General features: G+C 43.3%; 1 protein-coding gene across 1 annotated transcript in view; it reads right to left on the bottom strand.

Annotated features, from left to right (window-relative positions):
* Positions 1-16,872, bottom strand: part of LOC131255388 (uncharacterized) — a 38,209-nt gene extending 21,337 nt beyond the window's left edge. The window contains exon 1 of the mRNA XM_058256088.1: positions 15,918-16,872. Within this exon, the coding sequence (XP_058112071.1) occupies positions 15,918-16,452 (535 nt within the window). The 5' untranslated portion in view covers positions 16,453-16,872. The remainder of the gene's footprint in view (positions 1-15,917) is intronic.
* Positions 16,873-18,746: the final 1,874 nt, after the last annotated feature.

Raw genomic sequence — 18,746 nt, 5'->3', positions numbered from 1 at the left:
GTCTGTGCGATTGGGTGGGGTGACGGCTTGGGAGTGGTCCAGACGATAGGGCGATGGTTTGGGTTAAGTTCAGAAAGGTTAAGGTGATGGTGGTGATGGTCTTTGGTTGAAAACAAAGAAAATGAGGGGGAAAAAAAAAGGTGAGAAAAAAATAATAAAAAAAATAATAATAAGATTACCTGAAAAGAGAATAAAAGAAAGAAGATAATTGTAATCACTCCATGGCTTCACACCAAACTCCAATCACAGGAAGATTTTTGCTCCAAAACAAAGCAAGAAGAAAATTTATTTTAGTAATAGGCTTCACACAAAAAAAAAACAAAAAAAACAAAACACCCCTAATATCAACTAAATCATAAAATAAATCAAATTAATCAAATTAACTAAACAAAATAAATAAAACTAGTATCCACTATGAGTCCACAATCAAAACTACCCAACGATCAAAATGGTCCTACGTTCAAGATGACCCATTGTGTGAAATCCAACGGTCCGATAGATGTATCCAATTGATCTAACAGTCCAATACTCTCAAGTAGCCCATATGCATCTTCCTAGTGTGGGGTCTTCGAAGATGCGCGATCATGCACGCGGGGTCTTTAACATGGCTAGGAACTCGAACTGGGCCCACTGGGCTCCATGTAATGATCACCTAGCTATAAAGAAATTGGGACAATTCTCCTCCTCTGATAAACTCTAAAAGGTGATCGGATGTCCTTACCAACAACCGACCTCTACCCTTTACCCCATATTTAGCCATTAAATTGTTCCCATAGAGCAAGTGAGCAACTTGCACAATACAAAAAGCTTGAAGTGCAGACCCAATTTCCAAGGACTTTATGTTTTACTAAAATTTCCGTAAGGGCCTGTTTGGGATCTAGAGAGAGAAGGCAGCGCAGCTATTATTTCCATTGTGAAGTGGGGGAACAAAAAAGATGAAAAAACATTTTTCCCTGTTTACTTTGTAATCAAGCTTTCCATGGAAAACAGTTATTTTTCCATTTTTTCCTATCTGGTTGACTATTTCCATGGAAAACAAACAAGGGGCTTGTCTAATGGTCCATCCATGATGCGGACATCAATGGTGCACCCTTTAGAGTGTACCAGAGGAAGCGTCGCCGACAGAGTATCAGAGCGGAGGAGTTGATGTGGATGGACATTGGGTCCATCAGACCCATTTTCTGACGTGCTACAAGTGCAAGAGCGACATGACCACACCCTGACCATAGATCCATGGGTCGGATTTCACACCCTACCACACGGGTGTTTTAGTTTTAGGTGTTTTTGCTCTTTTCTTTATTTCAGAGGCTTTATTGCATTTCCTTTACTTTTCGTCTTTTTTGTTAGTTTTCTTGCTTTCAGGCGCTTTAGTGCACTTTTTACTTTTTCCATAGCTTATATATACGTTGTGAGAAACCCTATTTTGATTATTATTGAATGAATAGAAATTCGTCTCTTTTCTTCCTCTTTATTTAAGAGATTAGGGGTTCAGGATTGGCCTTTGGGTGTTGAGGATTCCACCCCGATTTCAGGTTTCCTTCTTTCTATATCTTCGAGGTGCAAGAAAAGGTAAGAATCATCCTCCTTTTCTCCTGACAACAAAAGAACCTGTACCTTCTTCATCTCGAACCCTTCATTCTTCACCCCTTTCGTTCCTCTTTAGATATCCCCTTTTCTAGTTTGAACAGAAAATAGGGATGTTTAGTCAGTAGGATCAAATCCAAACTTGACTATGGACTGACTAATGCTAAATCTGGGATATCCTCATATCCCTAAGTCTTCCTTTTTTACTGTTTACGCGATTTTATGATAAGGGGCATGATCCTGACAGAATGACCTCATCTTTGTTTTGAAATTGACCTAATCCCTTTCACTGGAAACGGTTAGTTAATTGGTGTATTTATTTGAACATTCTTTAACCTGATTATACATGCATCTAAGATTAGGTCATCACATGTCCCTGCATCAAATTTGGTATCAGAGAACAGTTTTAGCGTAGGTCAGTTTATTGTCGATCTGTCTTTATGGTGAAAATTTTCTACAGAAACCGTTTACCCAAATTTAAAAAATCGTTTAGGTTTCAAGCACTCCGCCCCGAACCCCGGGCAGGGGCACGCCGCCCCCTGCACCCCCAACGAGCTAACCAAGCAGCTCGACTCGCGTGACCGGCTCTGCGTAAGGTTCATATTTTGTTGAGTTTAGTCAGCCCTTTTTTCCAAGGTTTTGTTGAGTCCCCATATAGATCTAGGCCATATAAGGTAGTCGCATTGCATTGGTATCATCGTTTTTACCCATTTCTCACACATAGATCTAGAACCATTCACTTCTCATTCCTGGTGTATGCCCGCACGCACTGGTCGTGGGTTCGGTCTCCATTACACCATGGACTCCGATCAATTTACCAAGGCTATGGAGGGCTTAAATAAGAGATTGGATCAACAGTTTCGAACCTTGAGAGATAATATCGCACAACAATTTGCGCATCAAGATGGTAGGTTCATACGTCTAGAGGAGAGAGTTGTGCGTCTAGAGGATAGTATTCCAACCGCCACTATAGGTAAAGCCCAAGCTACCCCCGAAACCGGGATTGTCGATTAATCCCAAGTTGTGGGCCCTGATCCACCTAGGGATGGTTTGTGCGCAGACCAGGCCCGTGGGCTTGGCAATAGATATGATGAGGTGTATCCATTACCACCCACACACAATCGTGATCCTATTCTTCCCGCCCAATGGGAGGGCCATAATGGGGTGCGTCGTCAGCACCCCCCGAGATATCATGAGCACGAGGACCCTGTTTTTAGGGTCATGAAGGGCATCAAGGTTGACGCCCCTAGTTTTGATGGGAGATTGGACTCCAAAGTTTTTTCTAACTGGTTAGCAGACATGGACCACTTTTTTAAGTGGCATGGTCTGCCAAACCCATGACGAGTCGGGTTTGCCAAGATGAAATCGGTGGGCCAAGCAAAACTATATTAGGGGAATGTGGAGCGTCGCCATGAGCGATCTAGAGAGGGGCCAGTTCTCTTTTGGATTGAGATGAAAGAGTAGTTGCGAGAGAAGTATGTTCCCCTTTCTTACAAGTAGAAGCCGTTAGATCAATGACACATTTTGCGCCAAGGATCCATAGCGGTGACGGAATACATCGTCAAGTTTAATGAATATATGATGAGGTGCGATGTGGATGAGGACCCTACTGTGGTTCTCCTGTTTCCGTATGGGCCTCAGGCCTGAGCTTCAGCAGGAGCTCACGCTTCACATGGTCACCAGTCTGGAACATGCTTACCAGGTGGTGCAGGAACTGGAGCACTGTGCGCCAGTCCAATGTGAGGGGGATTGATTTTCAACCTACTATGCCTAGAGTAGCTTCGCAGGGAGCGAGACCTCAGGTCGGAATTCAACCCAGAGCTCAACATGGTACACGGCCAGTCATCAAAAATTGAAGTAATAATATGGCTAGACCAAGTACTAGGCCCGTGATGCCAAGGCACTGCTACCGTTGTGGTGGCATGGGTCACATCGCTGTCAAGTGTTCAAATAAGGGTGGGCGCATTGCTTTTGTTTCCGAACACTCCACAGAAGAAGTGGCAGATAAAGTTAATGGTGACCAGGGTGATGAGGAGATCATTATCCCCTCCCTTGACCCAGCTAGTGATGCCGAGGATGATACTGTGGAGATTATCTCACTTACAGTGGTGAAGGGCGCCTTGACCCAAATGAAAGAAAGTGAAGATTAGCGCAGAACCACCATTTTCCACACTTACGCCAAGTGCGGAGAAAAGAGTTGCAAAGTGATCGTAAATAGCAGGAACTGTGAGAATGTAGTTTCCCCGGTTACTTTGAGTCGCCTGGGGTTGAAGTCAGTCCCTCACCCCAACCCATATAGAGTTTCTTGGGTGGATGCGTCATCCCTCCCTGTGACCCAGCGATGCCTTGTTCCGATTAAGTTTGGATCATACAAGGACAAGTTGTGGTGTGATGTCGTCGCGATGAACGTTGACCATATCATCTTGGGAAGGCCATGGCTCTATGACAAAGATGTCACAATATTCAGGCGTACGAATAATTGTGTATTTAAGCATGAAGGAAAGAAGCTTGTCTTAAGCCCGCTCCCTCCCAAATCGTCAACAGGAGCGAAGGATGTTGCATCCCCAAGCGGTCCTATGAGTCAAAGGACGTCTTAGTCAAAGTCTCTCCACATCATAGATGTTAAGGAGTTTGAGAGAGAGATTAAGGCGGGGACTATGGTGTATGGCCTACTAGCTAGGGAGAGTACACCTGAGGCTGTTATGGGGATACCCATGGAGGTTCGTCCAGTCCTAGAGGAGTTTCAGGATGTCTTCCCTGAAGACCTTCCAGACGAGCTTCCACTAGTGCCAAACATTCAGCATGCGATAGGTTTCGACCCAGGGGCGACCCTACCAAACCTCCCTCACTACAGAATGAACCCCACCGAGCATGCCGAGTTGAAGAGGCAGGTGGATGAATTGCTTAAAAAATGATTCATTCGTGAGAGTCTGAGCCCATGTGCCGTGCCCCCGCTTCTTACGCCTAACAAAGACGGCATATGGCGCATGTGTGTTGATAGTAGATGATGTAGGACGGCCTAATCCAATCTTAAATGAGCATAATATTTGAAAGGGGCAGATTCATGCAATCTTAAAAAACAAATAAATATCAGTCTGCTTTATACATCATAAACACAAGAAAGAAATATGGTTAATATAGCATTGATTAGGGCCATCCATCATGAACACGAAGTATTGAATCTTAAAATCTGAATTTAGTTGGATCCGGCGAAAGATAGAACTTTCGTCTTGCAATAGGTCCGTCTAACGATCCAAGTGGATTTTCTAATATAGAAAAATAGGAATTTCCTGGATTGGAAAATCTGGAAAATTCAGGGAAAAAAAATGGTGGTTCTTCAAATTTAGATTTGGGTGATGGGTTTTATGGGGGGTTGAAAAGGGGATGAAAATCTTTTGAGATCTAATGATTTAGACAAAAAGAAACAAGATTTGGCTTCTAGATCTAAATATTCTAGAAGAAAAAGAAGAGAATGGGGTTAAAGAAAAAAGTACCTTGAGAAAAGAGAAAAGGAGAAAGAAGTAGAGGATGAGAAATCGTTAACCTGGGCCTCACGCCCTCTTCCAATCACTGGAAGTAGAAGACGAAATCGTCAGAGGCAAAAAAGCTCCTTTTTTTTTTCATAAACATAACATCTCAAGTGACGACCACTGCCAGGTTTGGCACCAAGGACATCTTTGCCCTTATCATCCTTGGGCTTAAGCGGTGCACTAGCCTGCGCCCTAGGCTGACTTCCAAGGTTAGGTTTGGTTCCCTGAAAACCAGATCTAACAGTAGAGTCTCGGGACTCAAAGCGCCTCGTGACAGGAGACTTTAGGTAAAGCTTTAACTCCTGTACAACTTGGTAAGCTTGATCCAAGTCACCCACAGCATGGGTCATAAGCTCACGCTGCAGATCCATGCGAAGACCCGCCTTGAAACGCGCCAGCGTCACTAAGGGATCCTCCTGAATATCACATCGCATCATATACTCCTCAAATTTTGCGATGTAATTTGCAACCGACATAGATCCTTGGCGTAATGCTTGCCATTGATCTACGAGCTTTTAACGGTAAGAGAGAGGAAGATATTTTTCTTTTAATAACTCCATCTCTACCCAATGTGCGACTGGGACACCTCCTGATCTCTCGATCCTACGCTCCCTATTTGTCCAAAACAATTTAGCTTGACCCACAAGTTTCATTTTCGCAAATCGCACCTATCGGTTCTCAGACATCTCATACCATTCGAAATAATGGTCCATATCCGCTAACCAATCAAGGAATGCTTTTAGGTCAAGTAGCCCATCAAAACTAGGAGCATCTATTTTAACACTCTTTAAGACCCTCTCATCGACATCATAACGGTCTTGACACTCGACAGCGGGCTACGGATTTCGCGCCCTTCCACGTCCTACCCCTCGGCCACGTACTCCACAACCTCTACCACGATTTCCTACCCGTTCCCCAACTACTCCCCCTACGTGAGACTGTTCATCCCCTCCAATGTCGGAGATTTCTCTTAGGGACGCTTCTATCTGATCCATACGGGTATTCGTGTTCATAGATTGCGCCTCGATGGCGGCCAAATGTTGGTTGATCGTGTTCATCATCTCAGTCAACTGTTCCATATTGAAAATCGAGTGTAGACCAAATCCTCTACCAGTCCGAGTGGGCATACACAATAAGATTCAACTTAGGTTTCCTAAAACACGACTCTAAGAGATTGATTTGAGACAAGACTATGGACACCGATGATCCTAACCTTTAGAATGATGCAAATGTGGAAAATTCAAATCTAGACTTCTTCTTTTTTTTTAAATGCAAATCTGAAATTTTCAGATCTAGACTCTATATGCGATGCATGAAACCCTAGAATAAAAAAATAAAAAATAAAAATCTAGACTCTTGATAACTCGATCTAAGACGACCCAATGCAAGAACCAAGCTTTGATACCAATTTGATGTATGACAATTAACAACTTGCTCTAAAAGCGCGAACTGTTAGAGTATGGCGAATTAAACCCTTTATCTCATTGCCCAGGCGCCACGTCTCATGGGTTAGGCCCTCGATCGAACCCCCCTCGTGGGCCCCAAATCACATGGGTACCACCTCACACGAGCCACTAGAGTCACACGGGTGGAGCCCGCATCACACGAGCCACCTGCCTCACACAGGCCGCCCACCCCGAGTGTGCCCCTGCATCTCACAGGCCACCCCACTCGAGCCCGGTGTAAAAATGCCCTCGCATTAATTACCCTCGGTGAGGAGTCTCGAACACGAGACCTGCTCTGATACCAATTTGATGTATGACAATTAACCACTTGCTCTAAAAGTTCGAACTGTTAGAGTATGGCGAATTAATCCCTTTATCTCATTGCCCAGGCGCCACGTTTCATGGGTTAGGCCCTCGGTCGAACCCCCCTCGTGGGCCCCAAATCACATGGGTACCGCCTCACACGAGCCACCCGAGTCACACGGGTGGGGCCCGCATCACACGAACCACCTGCCTCACACAGGCCGCCCACCCCGAGTGTGCCCCTGCATCTCACAGGCCACCCCGCTCGAGCCCGGTGTGAAAATGCCCCCGCATTAATATGATGTATGACAATTAACCACTTGCTCTAAAAGCTCGAACTGTTAGAGTGTGGCGAATTAATCCCTTTATCTCATTGCCCAGGCCCCACGTCTCATGGGTTAGGCCCTCGGTCGAACCCCCCTCGTGGGCCCCAAATTACATGGGTACCGCCTCACACGAGCCACCCTAGTCACACGGGTGGGGCCCGCATCACACGAGCCACCTGCCTCACACAGGCCGCCCACCCCAAGTGTGCCCCTGCATCTCACAGGCCACCCCACTCGAGCCCGGTGTGAAAATGCTCCCGCATTAGTAGAACCATAAACAAGATCACTATCAAGTATTGGTTTCCCATCCCGAGGCTTGATGGCATGCTTGACATGATGGCCACCTCTACTATCTTTTCGAAAACTAATCTCAAGAGTAGTTATCACCAAATTCGTGTTCGCCCGGGAGATGAATGGAAAACTGCCTTTAAGATGAAGGATGCACTGTACAAGTGGCTGATTATGCCCTTCGAGTTAACCAATGCCCCAAGTACGTTTATGAGGGTGATGACCCATGTGCTGCGACCCTTTATGGGCAAGTTTTTAGTTGTGTACTTCGATGATATCCTCATCTATAGTACGTCCCCTAACCAGCACATCGAGCACTTGAGGCAGGTCCGCAACGCCTTGTGCGCATAAAAGCTCTATGCGAACCTCAAGAAGTGTTCTTTCTTGACCTCACGTGTTATCTTCCTAGGGTTCGTTGTATCGTCAGAGGGTACGTCTGCAGACCCTGAGAAAGTCAAGGCCATTGTCAATTGGCTTGAGCCATGTATCATACACGTGCGAAGCTTTCGCGACCTAGCTACGTTCTATCGGCGATTCATCTGTGGATTTAGCTCGATTATGGCTCCCATCACAGATTGCATATGAAAAGGGGAGTTTCAATGGACTAAAGCCGCGACACGTGCTCTCTTGGAAATTAAAAAGAAGATGACGGAAGCGTCATTCACGCGTCTACCTGACTTTACCAAAGTCTTTGAGGTAGCGTGTGACGCGTCAGGAATTGCCATAGGTGGAGTGTTAAGCCAAGAGGAACATCCGATGGCCTTTTTCAGTGAGAAGTTGAATGAGGCTAAACAACGCTACTCCACTTATGATAGAGTTCTATGCGGTTGTGCAATCATTGCGCCATTTGCAACATTATTTATTACCACAAGAATTCGTCCTGTTCTCTGATCATGAGGCCTTGAAATATTTAAGCTCTCAAAAGAAATTAAGCCCTAGGCATGCCAAGTGGGCACAATTTCTTCAAGAGCACACGTCTGTGCTTAAGCACAGGGCCGGAAAAGAGAATAAGGTTGCTGACGCGCTTAGCCGTCGTATCATGACGTTGTGGTCCATGAGTATTGAAGTTACAGGATTTGAGCAACTCAAGGGTGAGTACTCAAACTGTCCTGATTTTGAGAGCATTTATGTGTCATTGTCTAGTGACCCGCCCTCGAAGAGTGTGGAGTTCGTCCTTACAGATGGATATCTTTTTAGAGGAGACAAGCTCTGTATCCCACGAACATCCCTCCGCAATTTTCTAATTTGGGAGCTGCATGCTAGAAAGATAGTAGGTCACTTTAGTCGAGATAAAACAGTTGCCCTTGTGTCTGATCGTTTCTATTGGCCTAATCTCTAGCGAGATGTGGCTAAGATTGTAGGGCAGTGTCGGACATGTCAACTGGCGAAGCAGAGGAAGCAAAATATAGGTTTATATACTCCTTTGCCAGTTCCACATGCCCCGTGGCAAGATGTCAGTATGGACTTCGTGCTTGGGCTTCCCAAGATTATTCGTAAGCACGACTCCATACTCGTGGTTGTTGATCGATTTTCTAAGATGACCCATTTCCTACCTTGTTATAAGACCTCAAATGCCTCCCATATTGTTAAGTTATTCTTTCAAGATGTTGTGCGACTCCATGGAGTACCTAGATCCATCATGTCTGACAGAGATACTAAGTTCACTAGTTATTTTTAAAAGACTCTCTGGCATCTTTTGGGTACGAGGCTCCAATTTTCTTCAACATATCATCCCCAATTAAATGGTAAAACAGAGGTAGTGAACCGTAGCCTAGGGAATTTGTTAAGATGTCTGGATGGAGACCATCACAGGACCTGCAACAATGTTCTTCCCACAGCAGAATTCATGTATAGTTCTTCAGTGAACAGGTCCACAGGAATAAGCCCGTTTGAAATTGTTTCAGGTCTTACACCCCGAGCCCTCATAGATTTGATCCCCATGGCTACCCCACAGTGTCCTTCAGAGTTAGGAGAGTCTTTCGCCTAGCATATACATGCATTGCATAATGAGATCAGGAGGAAGATTAATTCAAGTAATGAACATTATAAACTTTCTACTGACACTCACAGGAGACTTAAGGAATTCCAAACTGGAGATGACGTCATGGTTCGTATTAGGTCTGATCGGTTTCCACCTGGATCCGTGAAGAAGCTTCATGCCCGTAGCATAGGCCCACATAAAATTGTGAAAAGGTTGGGGTCTAATACTTATGTTGTTGATATCCCCGCTACCATGGGCATCAATTTCACATTTAATGTGGAAGATCTAGTTCCCTTTCATGAGCCATTACTTCTATCTACTGGTCCCCTTGTTTCTTCCCAGACCATCCCTATATATGGACCTCAGCCACAGCCTGATCTTCCTGTACCCATCTTACCTTCTCTTCCACCTGCACCGAGAAGAGACGAGATAGAGGAAATTTTGGACTCCGAGGCGATTTCCACTCGCTCCGGGGGTTTCAAGAAATTCCTAGTCAAATGAAGGAACAGGCCCATTACAGATAACTCTTGAATCACAGAAGCAGAGCTACAGTGCATCGACCCCAATTTGCTCGAGAGATACAGGAGTTCACTTTCGCCAGTGGCGAATTCTTCCTACCCGGGGAGAATTGATGGAGACATCAGTGGTGCGCCCTTTAGAGTGCGCCAGAGGAGGAAGCGTCGCCGACAGAGTACCGAAGCAGAGGAGTTGATGTGGATGGACATTGGGTCCATCGGACCCATTTTCTGATGTGCTATGAGTGCAAGAGCGGCATGACCGCACCCTGACCATAGATCCATGGGTCGGATTTCACACCCTACCACACGGGTGTTTTAGTTTTAGGCGTTTTTGTTTTTTCCTTACTTTAGGGGCTTTATTGCACTTTCTTTACTTTTCGTTTCTTGTTTCCAGGCGCTTTAGTGCACTTTTATTTTTCCATAGCTTACATATACGTTGTAAGAAACCCTATTTTGATTATTATTGAATGAATAAAAATTCGTCTCTTTTCTTCCTCTTTATTTAAGAGATTAGGGTTTCAGGATTGGCTCTTTAAGTGTTGAGGATTCAACCCCAATTTCAGGTTTCCTTCTTTTTAGATCTTCAAGGTGCAGGAAAAGGCAAGAATCATCATCCTTTTCTCTTAATGACAAAAGGACATATACATTCTTCATCTCGAACCCTTCATTCTTCACCCCTTTCGTTCTTCTCTTGATATCCCCTTTCTAGTTTGAACAGAAAATAGGGATATTTAGTCAGTAGGATCATATCCAAACTTGACTGTGGACTGACTTATGCTAGATCTGGAATATCCTCATATCCCTAGGTCCTCTCTTTTTACTGTTTACGCAATTTTATGCTAAGGGGCATGATCCTGACGGAATGACCTCATTTTTGTTTTGAAATTTACCTAATCCCTTTGACTGGAAACGGTTAGTTAATTGGTGTATTTATTTGAACATTCTTTAACTTGATTATACATGCATCTAAGATTAGGTCATCACATGTCCCTGCATCAATCCATCTGGGCATATTAAGTCTAGGATCTTCATTCCATCCTCGGATCATCCATAGTGGAGTCCATAGGTTTGGATCAACCCATCATAAGCCATACCAAGGCCAAAAATAGTCACCATTCATAATTGAAGCTCAATAGATGCCAAAAATTGAAGCTCTAAGAAAGGCTAAGATCGAATCTATGAAATAGCTGCAAATCATAGCTCTATAATAGCACCAATCTGAAGAGACACAAAAGCCCCATATCGAATATGCACAAGCAAATGAGTAGCAAATGGAAGAAAAAACCATGAAAAAGATGTAAGAAAGAAGAAGCTTATAGGGAGAACATACCTGTTTTGTGCTGAAAAACAATTTAAGGAATGATAGGGAAGAGGATGGAGAGAAGATGATCTCAGGATAAGAGACTGATGAGAGAGCAGAGAGGTGTTTTTTTAGGTTAATGGGGTGTTGCAGTCTAATGAGTTTACAATTCTTCTCATATTCTCCCCACCCACTGGAAATGTCTTTCCAAAATCATAGGAGAACCGTTCACCACTTTTGAATGGAAATGTGGTGGTTTCCTGCAAGAATGAAATTTTGACTTCATATCATCATTATCATCATCTAAGCCTTATCCCAACTAATTGGAGTCGGGTACACAAATCCGGTTCCACCCTTCCATTCTATCAAGGACCATATCCTCAGTTAAACCATAGGTCATCAAGTCCTTTCTTACTACCCCCACCCTACGTCCTTTAGGGCCTTGCCTTTCAAAGCCTTCACCTTGAAACAACTCCTAACTGGTGCAATTATTGGTCTCTGTTGCACACGGACAAACCATCTAAGTTTACTTTCCCTCATCTCAGTACCTATCAATGTTGCTCATAAGTCGAATGCGGTCATTTCTAATTCTATTCTTCCTCACCTTGCCACTCATCCATTACAAAACCCTCATTTCAACTGCACAAATCATATAAATGCATTGTTCCTTAACTGCCCCCACATTCTTTCCCATAAAGAATGGCTGGTCTCATGGCCATCCTATAAATTTTTCCCTACAGCTTGGTTGGTATGCAAGTGATCTCATAGATCTCTAGAAGCACATCTCCACTTCATCCTCCCAACTCTAATTCTATTAGCAATATCATTCTCAACCTCTCTGCTCCCCCTATTTATTGACCCAAGAAAATGGACATTTTGGGGTAATTCTTGGTCAGCTTAACTAATTCCTCATTTCCATTCCTATTGTTACTAAAATTATAATACATTCACTAATTTTAAAACCTTCATATTCTAAAGCATCCCTCCATAGTTTGAGCTCTATTTTCACCCCTTCCTCATCTCATCAATCAAAACTATGTAATCTACCAACAAACACACCATAAGACGCCCCTTCCTCTAAATGCCTTGTCACGTCATCCATAACCATTTATGCCTCGAGTCCAAACTAAAATATCAGCCAATATTTATCATATTGTCCAATACATATCTTGTATCAAGAGTCCTCAATATGATATTTACAGAGGTGGATCAGGAGACCCCCAAAATTCACACAAAATTGGCCAATACAAGCACTACTACAACCAATACACACCAATGCAAACCAATACGCTCACACGGGCACCTAAGGATCCTTTCTTCAGTTCTCACTATTTTTATCTTTTTTTTCCTATTTTTACCTAATGGAGAAGGGAGATTTGGGAGTCTTTGCCTATACCCTGCAACCGGAAAAGCGAATATAAGACTATTTTGACGGATCAAATTCAGAAGAACCAATTCAAAAAAAACCTTTGTGAGGGGTAAAACATTTCTTGTTCATTTTTCTCGTTAGATTTCCATGTATTTCAGAAAATTAAGCCATGAACTAACCAATTGTGCTTTTTCAATAGATTTGCTCATATTACAGGGGCTTCATAATTTCAATATATTTTTCTTTCAATTACGGCTCTTTTTACTCCTTTGCTTATGTTATGCACATGTACTGTAGACTGTACTTATATTTTTTTTTTAGGCCAAGATAAAATTTTCTTAAAGAAAAAGCCATTTTACAATTAAAACAAATGAAGGGAATCTCCAATTTGGAGAGATTGGAGATCGGACGCTCAATTGGCTAAACCATCAGCAATAGCATTCCATCCCCTTAGCATATGGACAAATAACCAATATATACCTACTTAGGTACTTCGTTACCTCTTTCCATCTCATCAACCTCCATGAACAAGTATCATCTGGGGAAGCCCTTTTACATCATTCAAGGAATGTCCCTTAAAAATTATATGCAAACTGCTCATATGGTTTAATTCTTTCATTCCCTTCCGTACTCCATAGAGATCTAATTTCCACTTTTTTGGAAACAGCTACATTGATAGGACAAGCAAACACATGACGAGATGTAGACTTATCAAGTATCACCTAACATCAATATTATGATTCATCTAACTATTTATTGTTGCCCATGATCAGTAGTATAGAATCTATATACTATAGATTGTAGACTTGTATAGTTGTACATGTACTCTTTTGGAGTTACAGACATATAGTAGAAATACGTCATGTGTCCAACTGCATTTGGCCGATTTACAAACCACTAAATACATTAAAACTCTAAAACTAAAGTCAGTAACACCATCAAATAATTTAGAACTCATCATTCAATACTGAAGAAACAGACAACAGCAACCATACATCATGTACATAAAAATACCTGGAAACAAGATAGACATTGTCCACTTATATGATCTATTTGTTTCTTTTTTCTTTTTTCCTTTTCCTTTCTTTCTTTCTTCTTTTTTTTTACTTAAAAGAAACTCACACCAATTGTTTCAGTGAAAATATTATTTTGGTAGTTTGAACATTTATTCTCAAAAAATAACAAGGAAAACTCGAATGAAAGAGTGTTCATCATCGAAGATTTCATTAATATGAGATCTTATTACATTCCTTACATTGCCCTTAATTCTAAAACAAGATACAATTAAATTGTACAACATTAAAAATCAATTGAAAGAATCATGTTGGTAGCATTTTGGCCCCTGCTGAATATCCATCAAAGTGACAAACAAGTTGTGCGGGTTTGAAACCCTCTGCGTTGATCCACAAGTTAGATCCACAAGTTAAGGAGACTTGAATTGGGGAATTAAATCCCTGATTGCACGGCCACGTAACAGTCCTCCATGCAGGTTGCGCAAGACCCCCGTTGCACGGTCATGTAACAGGCTTGGCTCTAGCGTCTCTTCTTTCTCTTTCTTCTTCAACTCCAAGAATTCTCCCAACCCAGGATGCGACTGACTAAAGTCAGTGCATGACTCCTAGGAAAGATATGTTCTGCGGATCTTCTCGATACCTAAGTTCCGCACATCTTATCTTCTAAGAGCTCCTGAATGTCTGAAGTGTCCAAATGAAAGGGGTGAAGGGGTATTTATAAGCATCCACTCGTGTGAAATCTCCTTTTCTGCACAACCCATCAGTGTACTCCGGCCTATTGCGCGGCCGAGCAACAGCTCCCAATGCTTTCTAGGCTTTTATTTGGTCACACAATTGTGCAAGTAATATCAAAAACCTACCCAAGTGTTGCCCTGACCATCTTTCTTATTACGCGTTCACGCAAAACCCCAAGTGTTGCCCTGATCATCTTATTTGTTGTGCGGCCGCACAAAACCTCCTGGTTGCACAGTTACGCAACTTATTTTGAGCCTCAACATCAGTTCAACCAATATGCACCAATTCCTACCAATTTTTGGGCCAGCCGAAATCGAAACCAACATCGACATTGGAATCTCATGCAAAACATGTAGAAATGGCTAGAATAGATCTAAAAACACTTCAAAACCAGATATGCATCATACAAATCTGATATTGCCTTCCAAAAGGTAACAGCCTCAGGTCCATTTGAGATTTGAAGATCTAGTAGCACTTTTCAAGTTGTTGATTTAATCAGGCTTCAGCTGGCTCTTGATTTTTACCACTGAGTTATCCAATACATACTGCCAATCCACAGATTCTTGGTTTCAAAGACCTATCACTTTGGGTCGCATCATGTATACACAAGCAACACCCTTCTTGTCTTTTATAGCAGATAATAACATGACTGCTAAAGACAACGGAATAGTGAGGCACAAAGCAGCCAATTACTATAATGGGAGTCTCACAAATCCAGAAACTGATCAAAGAACAGTAGCGTGATTCACAAAGGTATGAAAAGGTAAACACCCAACGAATAGCAAGTACCGATCGTCTCACCAATAATGCCCACTAAACTCCAAGAACCCTTGCTTTTCAACTGGCCCGATGAATAGCATAGGACAAGCTGCTAATCACAATCCCCATATTACCATGGACTAAAGACATAATGCAAAATTAAAGAAAAAAAAAAACTCACTCATACATTTTAATACAGATAACAGGTGCTAAATCTCTTCAAGAAATTGCAATGGTTTCTTTGGAAGTCCAATTGTCCAAAATAACCATTATTAAAAGAAAAATGGATTGAAAGCAGAAGGAAAATTAAACATTTTCACACTGGAAAATATGAAACACGCTAGATCCAATAACCTCAGGAGCAATCCTAACCTGTGGGCAGAGCATAGATTATGTATCGTGTACACTGCACGGAAAAAAGACGTGTCACAACTGTCAGGTTCCCTGCTTTGAATAGGGCACACCAGAAACCCAACAGCTAGGTCTGAAAATAACAAATATCCTTCCTTCCCTACCGTCCATTCATGTGTCAGTGATCAGATGTTTAAGATCATCACAACAGTGACATTTTTCCACAAGGCCCATCAATGGCAAAGACCACCAGATAAATGGTTCAGATCGTAAGCAATTGTGCGTGATCAGTGCACATGATAGTAAATCCAAGAAAACTAACCTTGAAATGAATCTCAACACAGCATGTTAAAAAAAAAAAAATCAAAATAAAACGAAATGAGAAGGATTAAAAAAGAAAAGATTAGGAATTTACCATCTTTGGGCAGCCGTGGGAATTCCAGCCAAGGAAGGGGGCTGGCTGACATGCCATTGGCAAATTCCAAGACTTCCTCAGTGACGCCAACGACAGAGACAGATCCCTCGTCATCATCAGCATCGCCGTCGGGCTGGAACTGCAGGAGTGTGGAAGCGAGCCGGGAGATCTCATTGACGGCCGTGTGGCTAGAGAGGCGGGAGAGGCCGGTCTTGAAGGTGCCGCCGATCTCGGCGAAGTCGTTGCGGATGCCACCAAGGAGTGCCTGAGAAGAAGGAGAAGAAGGGGGGGAATCGGTGGGGCCCACCGGAGGAGGCGGTGGGGCGAGGAAGGAGGCGACACCCCAAAGCTGGCGACTGATAGTTTTGGTGAGCTCCGTCAGGTCTTCTTTAACGCCTCCTGCTTTGTCTTCTTCTTCTTCTTCTTCCTCGGATTCCACTTCTGCTCCAGCAGCAGCTCTCTCGTCTTCTTCTTCTTCTTCTTCGGAGGGGGATTTGAAGGGGTTAGGGAGAGAGAGGGAGAGCCAAGAAGACATGATTACGAGAATACGGAATTCTTTTTCAATTGAAGAAAGGAAGAGAGAGATGGAATTCTTTTTGGAAATGAACAGAGAGACAGAGAGAGAGAGAGAGGGTGGGAGGTTGTGTAGTGCGTAAAGAAGGCATCAAACCCCCATCTCTGTTTCTTTCTTTTTTTTCCTTTTCATTGCCTGTTTTTGTCTTCTTTTTGCTACGTCAGAAATGTAACCGAGCGTAGATCGACTTCACGACGTTGATGATCATTCCATCTCTTCTTTAGGGAAGGTCCCACCAGGGATGGCGAGGGGTTGTATGGTTAGGGCTGCAACACGGGACGAGTTCAGGTAGCGTGGGGTCAGGTTGTCAAGGCCGTCGGTTTGGGAACTGGGTTTAGCAAAGTCAGGCCTAGTTAGATCGGGTTGGGATGATCTCAATTTTTTTTTTGGATGGAATCGGGATCCTTTTCTTGCCACATACAACCTGTAATACCCTATTTCTCACGATTTTGGAAAATTCAATGCAAAGGTGATATATGGCATTGTACTAAGAATAGCAAATAGATCAAAAGATCTTCAAATATTCCGAGCGCTTTTTGCGAGCTTACAACTTGTGTAAATATAGTTTTACATGTCCGTGGATGGTCCATGGAAGATTGAGGTCGATATGCAAGAAGCGCAGTCGAATTATTTAAGGTATGATAGGTGATTGAGGGAAACCAAAATAAAACATTGACCAACAAAAATGAAGTGGCTGAGAGGCGTTCAAAAGCGCAACTATCTCAAGGGGAAATGTACTAAAAGAGAGATCCATAGAAGAGATGAAGCTAGAAAGTGTTTTGGACTGCTATAACCATTGCAATAATGGATGTTGTGGAAAAAATGGGTCGATCCATAATAAAAGGTCAGACCAGCAACCAGCACGATCCAATGGGCCGATGGCAAAAAAAGAGTCAAACCATTTGACGTATACTTAAAGTCAAAGTCAGGACGACAATAGGTCAGCACTACCTTTAACGGACTCTCCAGAGGAATAGCTTAGTAGAGCTACCAAGTCCCGCGAAGGCGAAGAAGTTAAGGGCTACTGAACTTAATGATCACAAGGGCATCACAAGCATGCTTTGTTAGTTTTATCATCGGAATGACGCCAACCTTCTGATAGCTTGGCTAGCGTATCTTTAAGGCACCGTCACCTCTATCATCCGACCCTATCTATAGGTTGGACAAGGTTACCGACTGACGTCCAACCTTATGCAAGGAAACGAACCAAAGTTCTCTCCGAGGATCTCGGGGGGATAAGTTCAGAATCCCAAGGATCTCGTGAACCAAGGATCTTGGGAAGATCTTCAACACACTAGGAGTTCTAATTCGACTACGATGCGTACCTATCAAACGGAAAAGATCACTCAACGGTGTGATCTTTCCTCTACTATAAATAAGAAAATTCCCCAATGGTGAAAAAAGGTACACGGACTCTTACACCTCTAACCCTTTACGCCATATAATCCCTACAAAGACTCGGATTCTTGACTTTGGCATCGGAGGGTCCCCTACATTAACCAGGGTCTTCCTTGTTTATTTTCTAGGCAAGCGTACAAGGACAAGAGAAGGGTCTACCGGAAAATTGCATCAACAGTTTGGCGTCGTTTGTGGGAACTGACATCGGAAGTCATTCTCAACACTTTGTTAAACAATGGCCAGAGGGAAATAGAAAGCTCGAGCCTCCCCTGTTGCGCTTGATCTTACTCAATCAGAGCAGCCTGATAGTCATCGGGACTCCACCTCCCAACAAAAGGCTAACTCCTGTCCTACAAGGCAAGCACGGCAATCTCGCAATAGAGGGGGACGGCTGAACTCCCTTAAGCAATAAGTTGAAGCACTAAACAATAACATGAGTTTTATGAGGTGGTTACTAGAATAGCTACAGCCCTGGCAAGTACAGGGGACCGCCCAAGAAGCTGAGCAATTAGTCCACAATCTTCCTCAGCCCTCCAACACACCTATCGTCTCTCAAAGAAGCCGACAGCTTAGATTGATAAGGTCGGCTCCTTCTCACGTTTCTGGGACCGCAGCTCTACCTGCTTCCGATCTACGCCACGAGCTGGACAGGAAGAAGCGTGGGAAAGCTCTTGTCGAAGCTGTGGCCAAGAGCGGCGAACCATGAGAAGTAGAATTAAAGGACTTGTGTGGTCAGATTGGGGATATACGACAAGCCTACCATACGAATGCTCCGACCCTAATGGAGGCAATGATGGAGGAAACCGAACCTTCGTTTACTGCCGACATTATGCAAGTGCAATTGCCGAACAAGTTTC

This window comes from Magnolia sinica, chromosome 9 (genome assembly GCF_029962835.1).
Source record: "Magnolia sinica isolate HGM2019 chromosome 9, MsV1, whole genome shotgun sequence".
Classification (NCBI taxonomy): domain Eukaryota; kingdom Viridiplantae; phylum Streptophyta; class Magnoliopsida; order Magnoliales; family Magnoliaceae; genus Magnolia; species Magnolia sinica.
Note: the sequence above shows the minus strand (reverse complement) of the source record. Positions and strands in the feature narration are given on the sequence as shown.